This window comes from Hyla sarda, chromosome 6 (genome assembly GCF_029499605.1).
Source record: "Hyla sarda isolate aHylSar1 chromosome 6, aHylSar1.hap1, whole genome shotgun sequence".
NCBI lineage: Eukaryota > Metazoa > Chordata > Amphibia > Anura > Hylidae > Hyla > Hyla sarda.
The window spans coordinates 168,585,277-168,606,828 of NC_079194.1; the positions used below are offsets into that span (position 1 = coordinate 168,585,277).

Consider the following 21,552-nt stretch of genomic DNA (forward strand, 5'->3'; position numbering starts at 1 on the left):
TATGCTTTGTGATGTTCAGGAGCTCGTTTGCACTACAGGTTAACTTATGCCCAACTATTGGTTTCAGTTTTGTGCATTTATGCATCTTTAAACAAAGCAGATTAGTTAGGTCTATTCTTGGTTAAAGGACACATAAAAACATATCAAAGACAAATAAACAGTGTTTTGTCCCTTACCCCGCCTTACACTGCTCCTTTAAGTATTGGAGCTTAGTCATAATGATCACTGGGTCATACTCACACAAACAGACAAGAGAAAGTGTCCTGGTGGCATCATATGGTGGAATACAGTCTGGAAACACTGGCTGCAGAACATAGTTTGAGAACGTCAGGGCAATGACTGCAAGGCTTGTAGGGTACATAATCAAAACCGCACTCCATAGTAGCAAAAAGCTGAAAGAACAGGAAAGAAGGGTCAAGGGTGATGTGCAGGGGATACACAAATCTGAGTTATTTACACACATAAAAATGTACCCCCTTTCATAAACCACTTCTACATAGGATTCTACATTGCCATCTCCCAGGGTACGTGTAGGCTCTTATATGTTCACAGTATAAACTGCTGTAGTAAATAAGAATAGTGCGGGAACATTAACTATTTTGGGCAAAAATCTGACTTTTTAGGCACCAACATTAGTTCAAAAGGTTAAATAGCTTTTTTTTATGTATTCACTTGGTGTTTGTGCTATGTAGTAGCCCTTGTTGCTGTGATGCTGTACATGTAGTGGGATATGGCCTGAAAGAATATTAACGTAGCAGCATTGGTGCTGCACCTTATAGAGTAAGAACCCACTTTAAAGACTGAAGTGGTAAATTGACATATAGAACAGATTTATCCATATGTGTATAGAGGAAGAGTGGTGTAGGTTGCTTCTTTCAGTTTTTAGATGCTTTTCTAAAATAAAGGAAGCAAACTGATTGATTGCTACGGGCAACTGCACTTCTCTTTCTCTGTACAGATTTTGATACATCTTCCCCAAATAGATTGTCTGAAACAAGGGAAAAAAGGGCCAGGTGACCAAAGAAAGCAACACAAATCCCCCTTTTCTTTTATAAAACAACCACAAGGTCTGCCATCTGGTGAAGGTCTGAGCTGAAGGAAGACCTGGTTCATACCTAATGGCTGCAGTACCATGCAGGAAATAGGTGCTGCCTGTTGTAGAGCATAATTATTACCCTAATGATAAGTCATAGGTTAAAACGAGTAACTGAAATTTGGAGGATGTAAATCTACTGTTCCCTGTATGACCTGAATACTGCCACACATCTTGCCCCTGAATATAATACTGCCCCACTCTCTTATAGAAATAAATTCGTAGCAGGAGGTAGTTGCGGGAGTCCCTGGCGGGGGTTGTCCCAAAATGCGACTTGCAGGAGCGGCACTGCACCGGAAGGTAGAAGAAATGGACGCAGGCAGTTGAATTGTGGAAACCGTTTTTATTCGCCAAAGTGCGGGTAGTACAGAGGCAAAAAGTTTTTCACAAAAACTTGGTAGGCTGGACAACGCGTTTCGAGAGGGGATTCCTCTCTTTGTCAGGGACCTGCTAGTGCAGCACCACTCCCGCAAGTCGGATTTTGGGACAACCCCCGCCAGGGACTCCCGCAACTACCTCCTGCTACGTTCTCGACGCCTGCCAGCGGTACTGATGATTGGCAGCTCCCGGGACTGTGCGGCAACCTACCAAGCTCAATACAGAGTTGTGCCTGCCGACAGCACAACCCCACAAGGTAAGCAGCATTTCATACCTTTCTTACCACATCTTTCAGCAAAAACTTACTGCACTCAGAGTACCATCTCTCTGTTTTTTCTCACCCCCTTGAAATAAATTCGGCACTCTTATCATTCAGAATTCATGATTTATTCCGCAATTATGGCAATCTAACAGAATATATATGACGTTTCGATCCAAACACTGGATCTTCATCAGATATCTGTGATTAATCAATATAGGGTTATAAGAACAAGACCAAAAAATTTATGAAACAAAGTAAAACATTTATATACACCAGGGTAAGATCAGGATCAGGAGACAATATGTAAGAAGGCATCAAAGGGTATAATGATCAGTATATATTATAATAAATGAAAACGGAATAGTAGGATCCCATCAAAAATATATAACCCTATCGGCGGTCACATAGCACCAAAATGTGAGGTAGTAATACAGTACATGTATAATCTGTACTAGATTAAATATGTCTAGGTGACTGTATCGAGTAATAGTAATATCGGCTATACATTTGTACAACAAGGTGAGAATACATAACAGAATCATTGCATGGGACCACAGTGTATAAATAGGGCCAGTTCAACAGTAAGATAAATTCATAGGGGGAACTGGTAAAGGAATAGTGTCCATATATGTCTTGCCAGTGGTCCCACAAATTGTAATGCATGGTGCTTGGCACAAAAATGAAAAAACAATAAGAAGAAACAGGCAAATGACTATCCAAGGAGAACCAGCCACAAAAGGGATATAGTGGGACAACATGGAGGCATCTGTAGCACTGGATGTAAGGAGGACAACAGGAACACGAGGTCATAGTAAATTATATATAGCAGTACTCACCCATAGATTTCTGCGGAGGCAGGTGCAATATGGCCTATAGCCAGGAGAAATAGAAAGCTGGTATTGCAATCAGATGATTGCATGGTGTGAAGCAGGAGATACAGAGGTCCATCTTAAGAAAGTGTCCCGGCCGGACGTGACGGGGACCAAATTCTGGTATGTCTGCGCTCTACAAAAAATTCTTACCCCTTTAGTCAGAAATACATCATCATTCCTACTGAACATAGGTACATTCCTTCAGCTCATCAGAGATATCCACCAAGTACCCCCTAACACCATTTTAATCACTTTTGATGTTAACAGTCTGTTCACTTCCATTAAACATGAGAAAGGTCTTCCCGCTGTTACCCGTCTACTACATAAATCCAACCTCAGCAATGCACATATTGACTTTTGCAATTCCTTATTGGAAATTGTGCTACATAACAATTACTTCATGTTTCAGGATTAATTCTATCTCCAAATACAGGGGACTGCTATGGGATCAAATGTGCCCTCTATGCAAATACATACATGGAAGACTTTGAGGATCGTTCCATCTACACAAACTCCACCTTCTGTGAACATGCAAAAATTTGGAAAAGATACATAGATGACATCTTCTGCATATGGGGAGGGCCCATAGAATCTCTTTTAGAATTTCACCAATACATCAATAGCATATGGCCAGAACTACAATTCATCATGCACCATAGTCATAGTTCCATCAGTTTTCTAGATACTACCGTCCACATTGATAACCAGGGCCTTCTATCTATCGATCTCTATACTAAACCCACAGACAGGAATAACCTACTTCATTACACCAGCTATCACACCAAAGCCACACTTAAATCTCTACCCACCTCACAATTTGAAAGAGTCAAAAGAATAGTTACAGATGAAACCATTAAGACTAATTGACTGGAAGAGATGTCTAATAAATTCAAAGAAAGAGTTTACCCCGATTACATTCTTAAATCCTGCTCCGAGGAGAGGGAGAGACCCCCTAAAAAATTTAATTCCAACCATATTCTGTTCGTACATACCTTCCATCCTTATGTATACAAAATCCAGGGGGTCATCCGCAGACAGGGGCGTACCTAGAGCATTTGGCACCCGGGGCGGACCCTTTGTTTGGCACCCCCCCCCCCACACACCCTTCCCCCCCTTAATTACACCCCCCTCCCTTCCCACCTTTATTTACCCCCCCTCTACCCCCCCCCCCCTTAATTACACCCCCTCCCAGGAGCGGATTGACAACACTCGGTGCCCACGGACCAAAAAAAAGCAAGGGCCCCTACTAGGCTCTGCAGCTCGTCAATCTTCTGCCATGCCCCTATTCCACCTAATTCCCACACAATAAACTAAAATTTATATATATAAGAAACACTTTAACATAGGTAAATTTCCATGACCAATAATACTGGTATACAAGGAGTAAATATATACCACCACACAATAACTGGATAATACCACCATACTGTACTGAATAAAACCACTATACACAGACCAGTATACTATAAAGGATCTGTATAAGTGATTATATACAGGAACATATGGCAGTAGATATCAGATGTACACAGGATGTGTATACCATATAAGTGATTGCAGTTACATTTTGGGACTCACAATTACATCTTTTCTGATCAGCGGCATCCTCTTTCCTTTTCTTCTCCGTCCGGATAAGACCGCCATGTGGATCTCTTAACATCTGCAGGAAAAACATGTCAGACTCTGCATTTTTCCAGTGCCCTCCCCTCCTCTACACAATCTTTCCATCTATAGGCCCACAAACTGTAATAATGCCCTCCTTGGTGTCCTGCACAGTAAACGGGCAGGTAGGTAGGTAGCCAGGTAAATAGGTAACTAGGTAGGTAGATCAGGAAGCCAGATATGTAGGTAGGTGACAAGTTAGGTAGGTAGGGGGCTAGCTAGGTAGTTAGGCAGCCATGTATGAAGGCCAGGTATGTACATAGTTAGGTAGCTGGGTATGTAGGTAAGTAGTTAGGCATCCAGGTATAAAGTTAGGTAGCCCCCCCTTCCCTGTAGGTATAGGCAGCAGAGTTAAACCCCTTCCCAATAGGTATAGGAACAGAGTTAACCCCCTTTCTCCTTAGGTATAGGCAGCAGAGTCCCCCCACCCCCTTTCCCCGTAGGTATAGGCAGAGTGGAAAAAAAACCCTCCCCCGTTTCCCATAGGTATAGGCAGAGTTAAACCCCTTTTTTTCCCATAGGTATAGGCAGATTTCCCTCCCCCTCTTCCCCATTGCTATAAGCAGAGTTACCTTCCCCTCCCCTCTTTCCCATAGGTATAAGCAGGTACACCCCCTCTTTCCCATAGGTATAAGCAGAGCTACACCCCCCTCTTTCCCATAGGTATATGAAGTTACACCCCCCCCTCATTCCCATAGGTATATGCAGTTACACCCCCTCTCTTTACCATAGGTATATACAGTTACACCCCACCTCTTTCCCATAGGTATATGCAGTTACACCCCCCCTCTTTCCCATAGGTATATGCAGTTACAACCCCCTCTTTCCTATAAGTATATGCAGTTACACCCCCCCTTTCCCATAGATATATGCAGTTACACCCCCCCTCTTTCCCATAGGTATATGCAGTTACACCCCCCCCCTTCCCCATAGGTATATGTAGTTACACCCCCCTTTCCCATAGGTGTATATGCAGTTACACCCCCCTCTTTCCCACAGGCATATGTAGAATAACCCCTCCCCTTCCCCATAGGTATATGTAGAGTAACCCCTCCCCCATAGGTATATGTAGAGTAACCCCTCCCCTTAAGTATATGTAGAGTAACCCCTCCCCCATAGGTATATGTAGAATAACCCCTCCCCTTCCCCATAGGTATATGTAGAGTAACCCCCCCCCATAGGTATATGTAGAGTAACCCCTCCCCTTCCCTATAGGTATATGTAGAGTAACCCCCCCTCCCCTTCCCTTCCCCATAGGTATATGTAGAGTAACCCCCCCTCCCCTTCCCCATAGGTATATGTAGAGTAACCCCCCCTCCCCATAGGTATATGTAGATTAACCCCTCCCCTTCCCCATAGGTATATGTAGAGTAACCCCCCCTCCCCTTCCCTTCCCCATAGGTATATGTAGTGTAACCCCCCCTCCCCTTCCCCATAGGTATTGTAGAGTAACCCCCTCCTTCCCCATATGTATGCAGAGTTGAGAAAAAAAATTAAAAAAGGATGCTCACCTGATATCCCACGCAGCGATCTCCTCAGCAGGGGCCCGCGTCTTCTCCCCTCCACAGTACAGGCGCCGGATGAGTGACATCCTCGACGCCTGTACTGCGTGCTGCGTGGGGGTGGAGGTCACGTCTCCTCTGTTTAGCTGCAGATGCGGCTCACACAGAGGGGACGCCTTCTCCTGTGTGTGCGTGTATCGCGCATACAGGAGAATGTAGTGCTGTCTGCTGGGGATCTGGGACGAGTGTCCCGAATCCTCAGTAGTGGTGGCGGCGGCGGGTCAGTCCGCCCCTGGCACCCCCCTTGTGAGCGGCACCCGGGGCGGGACGCCCCCCCCCCCCTTAGTACGCCACCGTCCGCAGACACTGGCCTTTACTTCATAGAGCCTACCCTAACGTTCCTGAATTTATAGAGCCATTTTTGCCATGTTTCAAAAGACCCCCCAACCTTCGAGACAGTCTGATCAGAGCTGATATTGGCAGTACCCATGCCCCAAAGCAAACTACATTCACATCTCACAAAAACAAGGTACCTTCCCATGTCTCCACATGTCTGTGTACAATGTAACAGTATGACCAAAGGCAGAAAAGTATACCATCCACTTTTAGGCAAACCATATGCCATCAAAGGTTTTTTCACATGTGAGTCATCATTTGTCGTTTTTCATTATTATATGTCCCTGTGGTCTCGGATATGTTGGTGAGACTACCCAGCATATCCGGGACCGCATTTCTCAACATAAATCTACAATTGGGAGGAAAAATACACTACTACCAATTCCCTACCACTTCATTACAACTACGGTTTCAGGTCCTCGAACAGATGCCAAAACCACGCAGAGGTGGCAATAGAGTGAGTATTCTCAAGAAAAGAGAGGCCTACTGGATACATACTTTACAAACTTTGGAACCTCTGGGCCTCAACAGGGAATACGAGATCACACATATGACAGTCTTGTGTTATGTAACAAACCCTTTTTCCTATCACACTTAACAATTTTATTAATACTTTTTCTAGGCCACTTGAGATGCTGTGGAGGCCATCACCACTTTCTGAGCACCGTATCCTTTTATATGTCACTGTAACCATTATTTTCCCACCTCTAGTCTCATTCCCACCATCACATTTTTTTCCCTGTTTTTTTCCCGCTCTATTTAGGGAACTCCATTTATTTATTTTTTGCCCGCTCTCTTTCCCCAAACCCCTCTATCACTATTCTGCTGCTTCATATTTCTACTTGCATTTGCTCCCCCTTCTTGGATCATTTCATCCAATTTACTTTTATCCCACTTTTCTTTCTGCTTTCTATTGCATATTTTCTTTTATTTTATTTTACTATTTTCACTATACTATACTTCCTTTGTATCCTGATTCTTTTACATTACTTTCTCAGTTGACTAGCTATATTCTTCATTCTATTCTATACCCCCTTTTTTCCTCTCCATTAATTATTAATCCCCTCCTTTTTTTCTATATATATACACACTCTTATATATCCACATTTGTGCATGCTTTTATACTCATATTCACTCTTATGCTTTATTTATTTCATATTCTCATTCATATTTCTCCTCCTGATCCCCAATTTTCACCTGTATATTGATTGTATACTCATATAATTATGCATACTCAAACAATACATTTCATAATTTACCTCCATCCTTCTTATCTCTGTATTTACCAGTCTTTGACCTTTCTATTATCTCTTTCTATATGTCTCTTCCCACTCTTTATCTTCTCTCTGTTTACTCTGTATTTAACACACTCTGTTGTACCATTGACTTCTCTGTGCCTCACTGGGCACCTCCTTCTAGACAAGTGACGTCCCATGGAGCACAGATTTGCGTTCCACGGGATATGTGCGTCGTGCATGCGCACATGCACATCCTTCCTCCGGCCCGCTCCGAATGTAGAGCACGGACATACCTTGTGTTCCTGTTGTCCTCCTTACATCCAGTGCTACAGATGCCTCCATGTTGTCCCATGTTGTCCCACTATATCCCTTTTGTGGCTGGTTCTCCTTGGATAGTCATGTGCCTGTTTCGTCTTATTGTTTTTTCATTTTTGTGCTGAGCACCATGTGTTACAATATATGGGACCACTGGCAAGACATATATGGACACTATTCCTTTAGAAGTTCTTACTGTTGAACTTGCCCTATTTCTACACTGTGGTCCCATGCAATGATTCTGTTAAGTATAATCACCTTGTACAAATGTATAACCGATATTACTATTACTCGATACAGTCACCTAGACATATTTAATCTAGTACAGATTATACATGTACTATATTACTACCTCACATTTTGGGGCTATGTGACCACCGATAGGGTTATATATTTTTGACAGGATACAACTATTCTGTTTTCATTTATTATAATATATACTGATCATTATACCCTTTGATGCCTTCTTTCATATTGTCTCCTGATCCTGATCTTACCCTGGCGTATATACATTTTTTACTTTGTTTCATAAAAAACGGGGCAAGTGATATCACGATCCTCTGGCCCCTGCATGGCCAGTCATGAGGCACAGAGTGAAGCTTGCTCTGTGCACCAGATAACAGGGGTGCTGCAGGAAAGATCGTGGGGGTTCCCAGCAGTGGGCCCCCCACGATCAGATATCTTATCCCCTATCCTTCGTATAGGGGATAAGATGTTTAGGGGTGGAGTACCCCTTTAAGTGTTTAGGCATCGACGTGGCAAAAGAAGTTCAATGTGGATAAAAGTAAATGTATGCATCTGGGTACTAATAACCTACATGCATCATATGTTCTAGGGGGATTATAAAACTGGGTGAGTCACAGAAGGATTTGGGTGTACTTGCAGATCATAGATTACAGAATAGCAAGCAATGTCAAGCAGCTGCTTCTAAGGCTAGCAGGATATAACCATGTATTAAAACAGCAATGGGCTTGCATGGCAGGGACATAATATTTCCATCTATGCGGCCTCACCTGGAATATAGAAAGGATGTCCTGGTGCTGAAAAAAGGTACAACAGTGCACATTAACTCCTGTAGAAAAAAATGTTTAGTCTCCTGGGACAAGAAGCAACATTTCTGGAACAGTCTACCTCAGGAATTGGTCACAGAAAAAAAAAGTTGAGGAATTTAAAATTGGATTAGACAAATTCTTAACACAATATAACACAAGTGAGTATGTAGACAAATAGTATCACATCTCCTCCTCTTCCATTCATCCATCTCATCCCCTCCTTGGTTGAACATGATGGACGTTTGTCTTTTTCAATCATGTTATTTAACTAAGAAGCCTGAGAGCAGCAGTTGGACTTTTGATTTTGCTGAGGAGATGCAGGCTGTGGGCTGGAGGAGGAGGGAGAGGCCAAGGCTTGGGTTGCTTCTGGGTGCTCCTGCACAGAGGAGACCATGTCCTAGGAGTCTAGGAAAGAAGATGCAGCCTGTGGTATGGCTGCTCCAGCAACAGTACAGAGTTCCCTTTCCTGAGAAGTAGTGCTGCGACTGTGGTATGCTTGGAGAGCAGTGGGCACCAACAGGTGTAGGAGAGGCTAGCCTGTAGAGATACCAACTAGGCCACATCCTGGCCTGGGCACAAGAAAGGTATACAGATAGCTCCAAAAAAGTACTGAAGCTGAGGCACCAAGAGGAGAGCGCAGTCCATCTCTTCTTCTTATGCATAAGCTCCCGTTGTAATATGGGGGAGATTTATTTTCGTGACCCATGGTGTATGGTGTGACCACGGGGTGTAGTGGTGTAGGTGGTGGGGCCAGATGGTATTAACCCCTGGTGCAAGATGTTGTTAACCTCTAGTGTTCGTGACGCCAGGATGTGGTTGTATGCTGTAGGGTACCACTGACAACCAACCCAGAAATGGCTTATATTAAATGAGAGTCAAAAGCAGGTTTTGATGCAACTGGAACTTTACTGAAGAAGGCAATATAACAGTCTTTACAGATAGCCAACTTCCACAGAGGTGACTGGGACACAGGGAACCTCTCAGGCTTGCTTGGACTTGTAGTGATAATAATGATGATGCAGGCCACTGTGCTACTGTTATGACTTTGGTAGGGACAGTAGAGATTTGACTTGTAGACATAGAGGAGACTTACAGATTAGATGTGGCTGCAGACGTGTAGACTTTGGCCTAGCTGTACTGGACTGAACTTGTACAGGACTTGTGCTTGCTTTCTTGTCCAGGAATGGTCCGGCACAGGCCTCACCGTCCGGCAGTGCTGACGTCATTCCACTTCCTGGGGATGGGGACGCCGCAGAGCCGTCGGCGTATCACTGGTCGTGGCGATGTCCCGCCCCGGCCTTTGATAGGCTGAGCCCACTGTCATGTAAGGAGCTTCTTACATGACAGTGGGCTCAGCCTATCACTGACCGGGGCGGGACATCGCTATGGCCGGTGATACACCGACGGTTCTACGGCATCCCCGTCCCCAGGAAGTGAAATGACGTCATCACTGCCGGACCGTGAGGCCTGTGCCAGACCAACGGGGGCTCGTAGGAAGGTATGTATGAGGCTATTTTGTTTATTTTTCAGGCCTGAGCATGGGCATATATAAATGTTTACCACTGCAGTAGTCCTTTAATATAAGTCGCCCTCGTCGTCTGTCCCCTTAAGGAGAGGAGCAAAATGGCCATTGGGCTGTATGCATTACATACAATGTCCAATTCCAAGCTGATGATACGAATATGGAAACTGATGAACTGGTGATAAGAGTCTCTGTATATAATGTCCATACATGCTCTGCAAATCTGATTAACATAATAACTCTAGGAATTGCTTGAGATAAGGATTCATTATCTTATGACTATAATGACATGACTTACAGTGGGGATCAAAAGTTTGGGCACCCCAGGTAAAAATTTGTATTAATGTGCATAAAGAAGCCAAGGAAAGATGGAAAAATCTCCAAAAGGCATCAAATTACAGATTAGACATTCTTATAATATGTCAACAAAAGTTAATATGTCAACAATAGTAGATTTTATTTCCATCATTTCCACTTTTAGAATAACAGAAAACAAAAAAATGGCGTTTGCATAAGTTTGGGCACCCTGCAGAATTTATAGCATGCACTGCCCCCTTTGCAAAGCTGAGACCTGCCAGTGTCATTGATTGTTCTCATTCATCATCTGGGAAGACCAGGCGATGTCAATCTCAAAGGTATTAAATGCCCAGACTAATCTGACCTTGCCCCAACAATCGGCACCATGGGTTCTTTTAAACAGTTGTCTACAAATCTGAAACTGAAAATAGTTGACGCTCACAAAGCTGGAGAAGGCTAAAAGAAGATAGCAAAACGTTTTCAGAAGTCAATATCCTCTGTTCAGAATGTAATTAAGAAATGGCAGTCATCAGGAACAGTGGAAGTTAAAGCAAAATCTGGAAGACCAAGAAAAATATCAGACAGAACAGCTCGCAGGATTGTGAGAAAAACAATTAAAAATCCACGTTTGACTGTACAATCCCTCCAGAAAGATCTGGCAGACACTGGAGTTGAGGTACACTATTCCACTATACAGAGATACTTGTACAAATATGGTCTTCATGGAAGAGTCATCAGAAGAAAACCTCTTCTACGTCCTCGCCACAAAAATCAGCGTTTGAACTTTGCAAATGAACATACAGACAAGGCTGATAAACAAGTTCTGTGGACCGATGAGGTTAAAATGGAACTTTTTTGGCCGTTATGAGCAAAAGTACGTTTAGAGAAGAAGGGGAATAGAATTTAATGAAAAGAACCTCTGTCCAACTGTTAAGCATGGGGGTGGATCAATCATGCTCTGGGGTTGTATTGCAGCCAGTGGCACAGGGAACATCTCACGAGTAGAATGAAAAATGGATTCAATAAAATGTCAGCAAATTTTGGATGCTAACATGATGCCATTTGTGAAAAAGCTGAAGTTAAAGAGAGGATGGCTTCTACAAGTAGATAATGATCCTAAACACACCTCAAAATCCACGGGGGATTACATCAAGAGGCGTAAACCGAAGGTTTTGCCATGGCCTTCACAATCTCCTGACCTCAACATAATTGAAAATCTATGGATAGACCTTAAAAGAGCAGTGCGTGACAGCCAGCGCAGAAATCTCAAAGAACTGGAAGACTTTCGTAAGGAAGAATGGGCAAAGATACCTCAAACAAGAATTGAAAGACTCCTGGCTACACACTTACCCCTAGAACACTTTACTCTAGATAACATTTGACATTCTGTTACCTTACTTTTGTACGTGCATTTAGTTAACTACAGGAATGCCTTCTGGCCAGTAAAGTACCCTGGGCACGCAAAGACAAGAAGAAACATTAGTTACATGACATTTAGTGACTAACAGTGGTGTGGACTGATATAAGAAGGCTACAGTCCTTAATGTATATTTAACTGAAGTTTGTAACTGATGTATATGGCTTTTGTGATTTGGACTCATGTGTACTGAATTTATGTGTGTACACTATTTCGGTCAGTCTAGATATCTGGCTGGCAGCTGTCCTTGTGGGACTAAGGAACATTCTCTGCTTCTGGAGCTCTTGGTGCTTCTGGAGAAGCAAGACACTCTTGCAGACTGAACTTTGGAATTGAAATAGGTCCTGGACTAGCTGGCTCCACGTGACTATGGAACTGGAATCCGGAGTACAAGCTGATACCACAGGAGACAGAACAGGAACCGGTGGAGAAACTAGGGATGGTTGTACCCACTCTTGGGACGGCATAGCACTGAAGACTGCAGGCTGACTAGGGGAGAACATAGGGACATCCATTGACAGGTGGATCCCCTCTCCAGGTACATACTCCCTCATGGGTCTAGTAGCTGGTGGAAGAGGTGCAGGAGGTCCAGGCAGATCTTCTCTAAGGCACAATTTTATGTGATTTCGATGTACCACCTGTGGTTCACAACCAGTCTTCTGGATCTCATAGACATCGGAGTCTGGATAGGGCACTGCAGTTATAGTGTAAGGCTTCGTTTTTGTCTCCCAATTGTAGAGGCTTGGCAGAGGCATGACGGTTATAGTCTCTTTGCTGCCTTTCTTGTGCCTCACCATTCTTCTACCAACAATCTCCTTCGCCTCTTGGATTCTCCTCTGATGGTCTGAGACCCAGTCTTGTGAAGCCTGAGGAGAGTTGTTAAAGGGCGCTTGCAGTCCAAATGCCCGATCTTTTGGCAGTTGCCCATGTCAACCCATCATCAGGAAGAACAGGGTGCACCAAGTGGAGCAATGAATGGTGTTGTTCTAGATCTCCAACAATTCTGGCCACAACCGGGCCACTCTTCATGCTTGGACACAGGCGCTGCTCATAGCATGTGGATAAAGACTTGATTAATGCGCTCACACAAACCATTCCCCTTGGGGTGGTAAGCTGTAGTCCAGAGTTTCTTGCAGTCATGGAACAAACACAATTCCTGAAACAGTTGGGCTTCAATGGCTGTTCCCCAATCTGTGAGAACCGACTCCGTACATCCCAGGGTCTGCACCCAGTTAGAGTAGAACATCTGGGTCGCTGTTTTGGCCATGAGGTCTTTGACAGGCACGACTACTACCCACTTGGAGTAGTGATCCACCATGGTGAGAGTGTGAGTGTACCCAGAGCGAGTAGGAGACAACTTGACATGGTTTAGCACGACCAGCTGATTAGACCTTTCACTGTGGATGGGATGGAGGGGTGCTCTTGCATCCTTGTGTAGGTTCTTGGTGACGTTACAGAAGGCAGACTCGCTGTCCCACTTCTCGATATCACTCCGCATCCCAATCCAATAAAACCTTTGTTTGACAGTGGACTCAGTCTTGTGGACTCCAAAGTGTCCCGACTGATCATGGTATGCATTGAGGACCATCGCAGTGTCTCTTTGGGGAACCAAAATCTGATGAAGTCGCTCACCAGAGACTGGACAGCCTTTTCAACTTGTAGTCACACTGCTCGGTGTAGACGGGTTGGCACCTTTTTCCTTAACAGGTTGTCCAACAGATCCCCTATGACTCTACTTTCGTCTTGCAGAGTCTTCCACATGTAAAGGTCTTCCTGAACCCTTTCTGACATGGGTTCACTGTCATCTCGCGTAGTCAAGACACTCTGTGTCAGGGACCGACTAGGGGGACAGGGAGAGGGAGCCCTAAACTGACCGTAAAACCACTCTCCCTGTCTACTTGCCCATCCACCATAACCGGTGGATCGACAACTGGGCGCCGGTCCCTCCCTGAACTAAAGTGCAGGGGCCTAATAAAAACACATACTAAGAAATAGTCGGTCACAAACCAGAAACATACAGGAACACAGAACTCCATAGTATAAAAGTTCAGAGGGCACAGATCAGAGAGTAAGTACAGAGGACAATATATCAGCGGACATGAACAGAGGACTCAGTGGTTGTGAACAGAGGACACTATAGATAAGAGGTCATGAACAGAACTCCAAACATCTGAATAAAGAAATAATAAACATATAGAGTTAAAAACACCAGACAGGAAAACGGATAAGTCTGAACATACTCCAGAACAAAACAGGAATAAGCTTAACCCCTAGAAAAACCTCCGGTAGACACAGGAATAACACGGACAGGTAAACGGGATCTATAGCTAAACAGGAATATTCGCAATCCCACATAAAACCTCCAGTAGACACGGAGTCCCCATGGACAGGTAACAGGGATGCCTAGATACACAGGATATATTTATAGAACACTGTTCACACTGATCACAAGACAGGAATTGCAATCCCTTCAGAACACCTCCAGTAGATGCAGGAATAACAATACACTCTGAGTCCCCATGGACAGGTAACAGGGAGGCCTAAATACACAGGATATAGATATAGATCACTGTTCACACTGAACACAAGACAGGAATAGCATTCCCTCCGAACATCTCCAGTAGACACTGAGTCCCCATGGAGCAGTAACAGGGATCTAACATAGGGCAGTGTTCACACTGGACACACCAACTGGACACTCCACTCCACTAACGAAGTAGCCATTAAACATAAATCCAAATAGACTACTGGCCAACGGCACACTCACCAGTGTGGACAGGATGCTGGCCCAGTAGAAAAAAAGAAATGTAAAACACAGAACTTAATAAGAACGGATACAAGAGAAAACACAGTATGAACAGACACATAGCAGAAAGGATATACAAATCATAAAACCGACTAGACAAACACAGATTAAAATCCACTATAAGCATGCCCCCTAACCATGGCTAAAACCAGAAAATACAAAGTGCATGCTAAAACAGAAATTGTAGATAAAAAGCTCAAATCAAGAGTGTATCACCAAGAGCTCCCAGCAGCATGTTAGCAAGTCAGGATGAAATGAAGTCAATCACCAACCCAGAGGCTAAACTGGGCTGACATTAAATAGACACACCCTAGGGGCTATTGGCTGAAAAGCCAGAGGCATTAACTATTCCCTGACCAGGGAACATAAAACTGTTCATACACAAGCAAATCCAAATAGCTGTGTGTGGACATAGACATAGACAGATATGAAACTCTGACTCAAGAACCTCTGATAAAATAAGGGCATCTCCACGTCTTCCCACTCGTCTTCGACAGGAGGTTGTTCGCCGGGAGTCATCTGAGACAATACATCTGCATTCATTTTTGACTTGCCACTTCTATACTTGATGCTGAAGTTGTAGTTGGCCAATTTGGAGGCCCAATGCTCTTCAATGGCCCCCAATTTGGCAGTATTTAGATGGGCCAATGGATTGTTGTCTGTGTAGATGGTAAAAGGCGAGGCAGCCAGATAGTCCTAAAATTTTTCGGTCACGGCCCAGACCAAGGCGAGGAGCTCCAACTTGAAAAGAACTGTAATTTGAATCATTCTTCTCCGCTCCATGGCTATCACCCGCTCTTTGCCCTCCTGGACTTGAGACAGGACGGTGCCCAGACCATCAAAACTGGCATCGGTATATAGCCGGAAGGGTTGACTATAATCCGGATACACCAGGATAGGTGGTTGGGTCAAGAAATGCTCGGAATGTTGTCTCTTGCTCTTCGGCCCACTTGACAGGTAGTCTTCCATTATAGTTTTCCTTCGCAGTATTCCTGAGAAGAGCTGTAAGGGGTTCAGCAATCTGGGCGGAGTGGGAAATTATGTGGCGGTAGTAGCCGGCAAATCCCAGAAAGCTGATGTACTTCACTGTATGCTGGGTAGGCCGATCCTTGACAGCATCCACCTTTCCTGGATCAGGTTGAACTCCTTCTGAGCTGACGACATGACCTAGGTAGTGTACCGGAGGTTTCATCAGATGACATTTAGAGGGTTTAATCTTCAGCCCATGATGGATCAAGACTTGAAACACCTCTGTCAGGTGGTTAAGATTTTGGAGTATATGATGACGTCATCTAGATATAGCAGGACACTCTGGAAGTTGAGATGTCCCAGGCATCGCTCCATCAAATGTTGGAAAGTAGCAGGGGCGTTGCATAGCCCAAAGGGCATACTTTTGAATTCAAATAACCCCATTGGGGTCACGAAAGCAGTTTTCTCTCAGTCCTCTTCAGCCATGGGCACTTGCCAGTATCGGCTAGTTAAATCCAATGTGGAGAAGTATCCTAAAGCAGTTAAGGACTCTTCAATCTGGGGTAGAGGATAGGCATCTTTAGGTGTAATATTATTCAATTTCCAATAGTCCACGCAGAAGTGGATGGTCCCATCCTTCTTTTTGACAAGGACCAGAGGAGCTGCCCAGGGACTCTGACTCTCTTGGATGACGTCAGCATCCTTCATTTCAGCTAACATGTTCTTGACCATCTGGTACATGCCTGCAGCTACAGGGCGGTGCCTCTACTTGATTGGCGGACTGTCGCCTGTCAGGATCCGGTGTTGTATCATGATAGTCTGGCCGAAGTCGGTGGGGTGCTTGCTGAAAGCTTCATGGTACTGCTTGGCCACTTCTTATGACTCCACTGACCTGTTCTGCTGGGGTGTTTTTGTCCCCCTCTTGAATCTGGGTCCACCAAGGTTCAGAATAACTTGTCCCAGGCCCCAGGGCTGCCTGAGCTGTTTGCAGCCGGGTCACTTGTGTCCTAGTGAGGATGTCTTTTGAACCGATGAGGTACAACTGAGCAACTGGAGTATATTTCAGCAAGACGGTGGCAGCGTCGGACAGGTTAAAGGGGTACTCCGATGAAAATTTTTTTTTTTAAATCAACTGGTGCCAGTAAGTTAAACAGATTTGTAAATTACTTCTATTAAAAATGTTAATCTTTCCTGTACTTATTAGCTGCTGAATACTACAGTGGAAATTATTTTCCGTTTAAAACACAGAGCTGTCTGCTGATATCATGAGCACAGTGCTCTCTGCTGACATCTCTGTCCATTTTAGGAACTGTCCAGAGTAAAAGGAAATCCCCATAGCAAACATATGCTGTTCTGGACAGTTCCTAAAATGGACAGAGATGTCAGCAGAGAGCACTGTGCTCATGATGTCAGCAGACAGCTCTGTGTTTCAAAAAGAAAAGAATTTCCGCTGTAGTATTCAGCAGCTAATAAGTACAGGAAGGATTAAGATTTTTTAATAGAAGTAATTAAAAAATCTGTTTATCATTCTGGCACCAGTTGATTTAAAAAAAAAAAAGTTTTTCACCGGAGTACCCCTTTAACTAGGCGGACTGGGATTTTCCCGTCGGAGACGGTGACTAGCCTTCTTGCTGCCCGGACTAAAGGATAATCTTCCAGCTGTATTGGCTCCAGCAACTCTTGGTAATCTTTGTTCCTAACTCCAGGTCGGGCACGGCACCAGATGATGGTCTCCGTATGAGGCTGCAAGACTACTGACCGGATGTCCTGAGTCCATACTCTGCAAACTTCTCCCTGACAATTGACAAACTTCTTCTCCGCTTGAAGAATCTTTAAGTGGTGTTGCTAAGCCCGCCGACGTGAAGGTGACATGTAGGAGAGAGAGACATGTAAAGAACCTACTATTACAGTAAAACAGTGTCTCATAATGTTCAACCCCAATATAAACTCTGCTACAGCCCCTCGAAGATCTGCTCTACCGTTGCCTTCTCGGAGGCGGGCCAGGTGCGGACTTCCTCAAGTGCTGGTCCTTGTAGTTGTCCAGTGAGCAACTGCACCTGTTGATTAGGGGGAAAAGAATAGAAAACAAAAAGGCTCTGTATCTTCTTTTTAAAATCCCACAGAGTGAAGGGGTCCCCATTGTAGATGGGAAGAATGGGGTTCCCCAAGAAGACTGGTGCGGCTACAGGAACTGCTAAACTTTTGCGCTGAACTGGAGGTGGAGAGGGTAGAACCCTCCTGGTAGCAGGTGGTGACCCCGCCACTGGAGTTGAAGAAGCACCTTCGTCCGGTGGTCCAGGAGAACTGGGTGCTGACATCTTTCAGGCTTGATTGAGTGCGTTGTCGCTTTAAAGAGTTTGGGGTGCATTGGCCCTTTAAGAAACTTTGAGTGCACTGACCTGCATTCTTGCTTGGGTCTGTCGCGGCAAGAAGGTTAGAGTGTGCTGGCCCTTTAAGAAGTCTTGCAATGTGCTGCAGCAGCTTGGGTAACCTTTGGCTGAAGTCTACAGATCTATGCCCTTACTTGTGCCCCCTGCTGGCTTTCGCCGAGTCTGCGCAGCGGTGGACTGGTACAGGGATGGGTGCGAAGCCGCCGGAGCCTTTAGGATGGATGCACTCGGGGAACTTCCGGCTGGGAACGGTCGAGAAATACTTCCCCACTGCACAATAGGGTAGTTTTTTTTTGTTCCTCCCTGCAAGCTAAGGAAACGTGACTGCGGAGGACTGGCGGGGCGGAGCTGCGACCACTCGTGCATGCGGGAAGACCCAGGACTGACTTTTTACCCTTGCAGGTACACTTGGCAGCAGCAGCACAGTACTCTTCACATCCCCCTTACTTTTTTCAGCACCCCGGCAAAGCACAATTTCACAGACAATGTCCTGTACACTTTTGGCCACAATTTCTGTCGCAGCTTGCGACAATTCCGGACAACTCTTTGGATACAGTTCTGAATAGGGGGAGGACTAGTTGCTTTTGAGGCAATGGCACAAACCGGTATCCTGTTGCAGGTGGCCTGGTGGTGAAGTGGTTAAGGCACACACCATATCCTATTCATGATGCCAAACTTGTGGTGACCCACGGTGTATGGCGGGACCACGGGGTGTAGCGGTGTAGGTGGTGGGGCCAGATGGTATTAACCCCTGGGGCAAGATGTTGTTAACCCCTAGTGTTCCTGATGCCAGAATGTGGTTGTATGGTGTAGGGTACTGACGACAACAAACCAAGAAACGGCATATATTAAATGAGAGTCCAAAGCAGGTTTTGATGCAACTGGAACGTTACTGAAGAAGGCAATATAACAGTTCTTACAGATAGCCAACTTCCACAGAGGTGACCGGGACACAGGGAACCTCTCAGGCTTGCTTGGACTTGTAGTGATAATAATGATGATGCAGGCCACTGTGCTACTGTTATGACTTTTGGTAGGGACAGTAGAGACTTGACTTGTAGACATAGAGGAGACTTACAGATTAGATGTGGCTGAAGACTTGTAGGCTTTGGCCTAGCTGAACTGAACTTGTACAGGACTTGTGCTTGCTTTAATGTCCAGGAATCAAGGGAAAGAGAAGAGAGATAGAGTGGAGATTACAGCCCCTTATATCATGGGGCTGGACTAAAGCCCATTGGTAGCTGGTTACCTGTGGCTACCTGTGCCTCTGGAACTCTGGGTATCAGGTGATCACATATCACATTACATATCACATGACCTTAGGAAGGTCCTAGACAGTTTAAACATCTTAATAGCCTTTATACACATAGTTTATATTTACTATACAATACTTATAATAAATGTACATGAGTAATATACAATATATATCATAATAATGACCTAGGGGATCCTGCAGAAGAGCCCTGTGGATCTGTGGATTGAGGGGGTCAGAGTGGAACTTTTAATTGCAATAGCGCTGCTGCTCACTACAATTAACCGAGTGTGACCTGCAGGCACACATGGTTGTTTCTCCTAAGTAAATCAGCCTGAACCAGCAGATATCTGCGCAAAAAACTATTCTATGACTTATGATAGTAGTCATTTAAGCATACAGCGCTATTCTGATTTTAAAATTGAGTAGAAAACAATAAAGCTCATGGGATTTTTAATAATAAATAAAAAGAAGTATATGGGAAATTAGGGAAATTTTGGATTTCCCTTTGGGGAATCTATTGTAAATAAACAAATAATTTAACCCTCCATATACTGGTCTAGACCAGTTATGGTGACTGTGGATCTGAGGGACTCTACCTGAGGGGACATTAGGACTGTACAGAACCATGTTCTGTACCTGGACATGACAAAATCAAAAACTGTGCAGAGGCAAAGTTGGCCATAGCAATCAGCTTACTTCTTACATTCTTAACAAGGCCTCAGAAAAATAAAAGAAGCGATCTGATTCGTTGCTATGGGCAACTGGGCCACTTTGCCTCCCCACAGGTTTTGATAAATCTCCCCATAGACTGATAAATCTGACTCTGCATCAAAAATAGATGTGCAGTCCATGTTTTTTTTCTACAATTGTGAAGTACTCCCCTTTTAGTGTGGCTGGAGTGTCTGTGACTACCCCGAACTATTTCAAGAAAGAGAATGTGATTGTCCAGAAAGAAAATGAGACTGGATAAATGTGATGTGAATGCCCATGTGCATCATCATGAGCTGATGACAGAAGCTATGTATCATATACTCGACAGCATTTCAGCACCAAGGCCAGGGGCACTGCGGGCTTTCTTCTAATCACATATCCTGTCCAGAGATTACAAAGAACCAAAACTATAACTACAGTGGTTGTGCTGCTCTCCATTGAATTCAGGTGTGTCATTCAGTCCTATTGCCCCAGCGGTGTAAAATCCAGCCCCTTTTAATGTAGTCTGCCTTTACAAACATTTATGAAAAATTAAGTCATTATAAAAAGCTCACTGAATTCTGATGCAGTAAGAGGATGCCACTGCTACAAGTCAGTTGATTACATTTCTTCCCTCCTAGATCTTCCAAGATCAACTGAGTGGTATTACTGAAAAGCCAAAATGTGGCAGACCACACAACCACATAACATCACAGAATACAGTTGTTGAGTCCTGAGGTGTATAATCCATAAAAGTTACCAACACTTTGCTGACTCCATAACTGCAAAAAATTCAAACATCATCTGGTATTAATATGTGAACAAAACTGTGTTGGCCATAGAATGCCATGCCATGCCATGAAGCTGCCAAGTGGCTGTATGTTAGCCATACATTACCAAGTATAATGTCAAGAGTGAGATGGAGTGGGGTAAACCATGTTGCCACTGCAGCAGTGGAATTGTGTCCTGTGGGGTGAATGTTTGGGTTTGGAAATGCCAGGAGAACCTTACTTGCCTGACTGCATTATGCTAACTGTTAAGTATGGTCAAGGGAGGATAATATTATGGGGTTGATTTTCAGAGGATGGCATAAGTTCCACTGAAGGAAAGTCTTCATGCTTCAGAATATCAAGACATTTTGGACAACAATATACTTTCAACTTTGTGAGAACAGTATGAAAAAGGCATTTTCTGTTCCTGCATGACTGTGCTGGAACAGAAAGTCCATAAAAGCATGGTTGGGTGAGTTTGGTGAGGAAGAACTTGACTGGCCTCCACAGAGCCCTGAACTCAACCCCATTGAACACTTTTGGCATGAACTAACACCAAGACTGCAAGCCAGACCCTCTAATCCATCATTAGTGTCTGATCTCACAAATTCTCACTGGATGAATGAGCAAAAATTCCTACAGACACACTGCAAAATCTTGTAGAAAATA

At 44.3% G+C, this 21,552-nt stretch overlaps 1 protein-coding gene across 7 annotated transcripts in view; it reads right to left on the reverse strand.

Annotated features, from left to right (window-relative positions):
* SLC7A10 (solute carrier family 7 member 10) overlaps window positions 1-21,552 on the reverse strand; it is a 196,524-nt gene that overhangs the window by 87,124 nt on the left and 87,848 nt on the right. For all 7 annotated transcript variants that reach the window (XM_056525780.1, XM_056525782.1, XM_056525779.1 and 4 more), the window contains one exon: window positions 241-392. In XM_056525780.1, coding sequence (XP_056381755.1) covers window positions 241-392 — 152 coding nt within the window. The remainder of the gene's footprint in view (window positions 1-240; window positions 393-21,552) is intronic.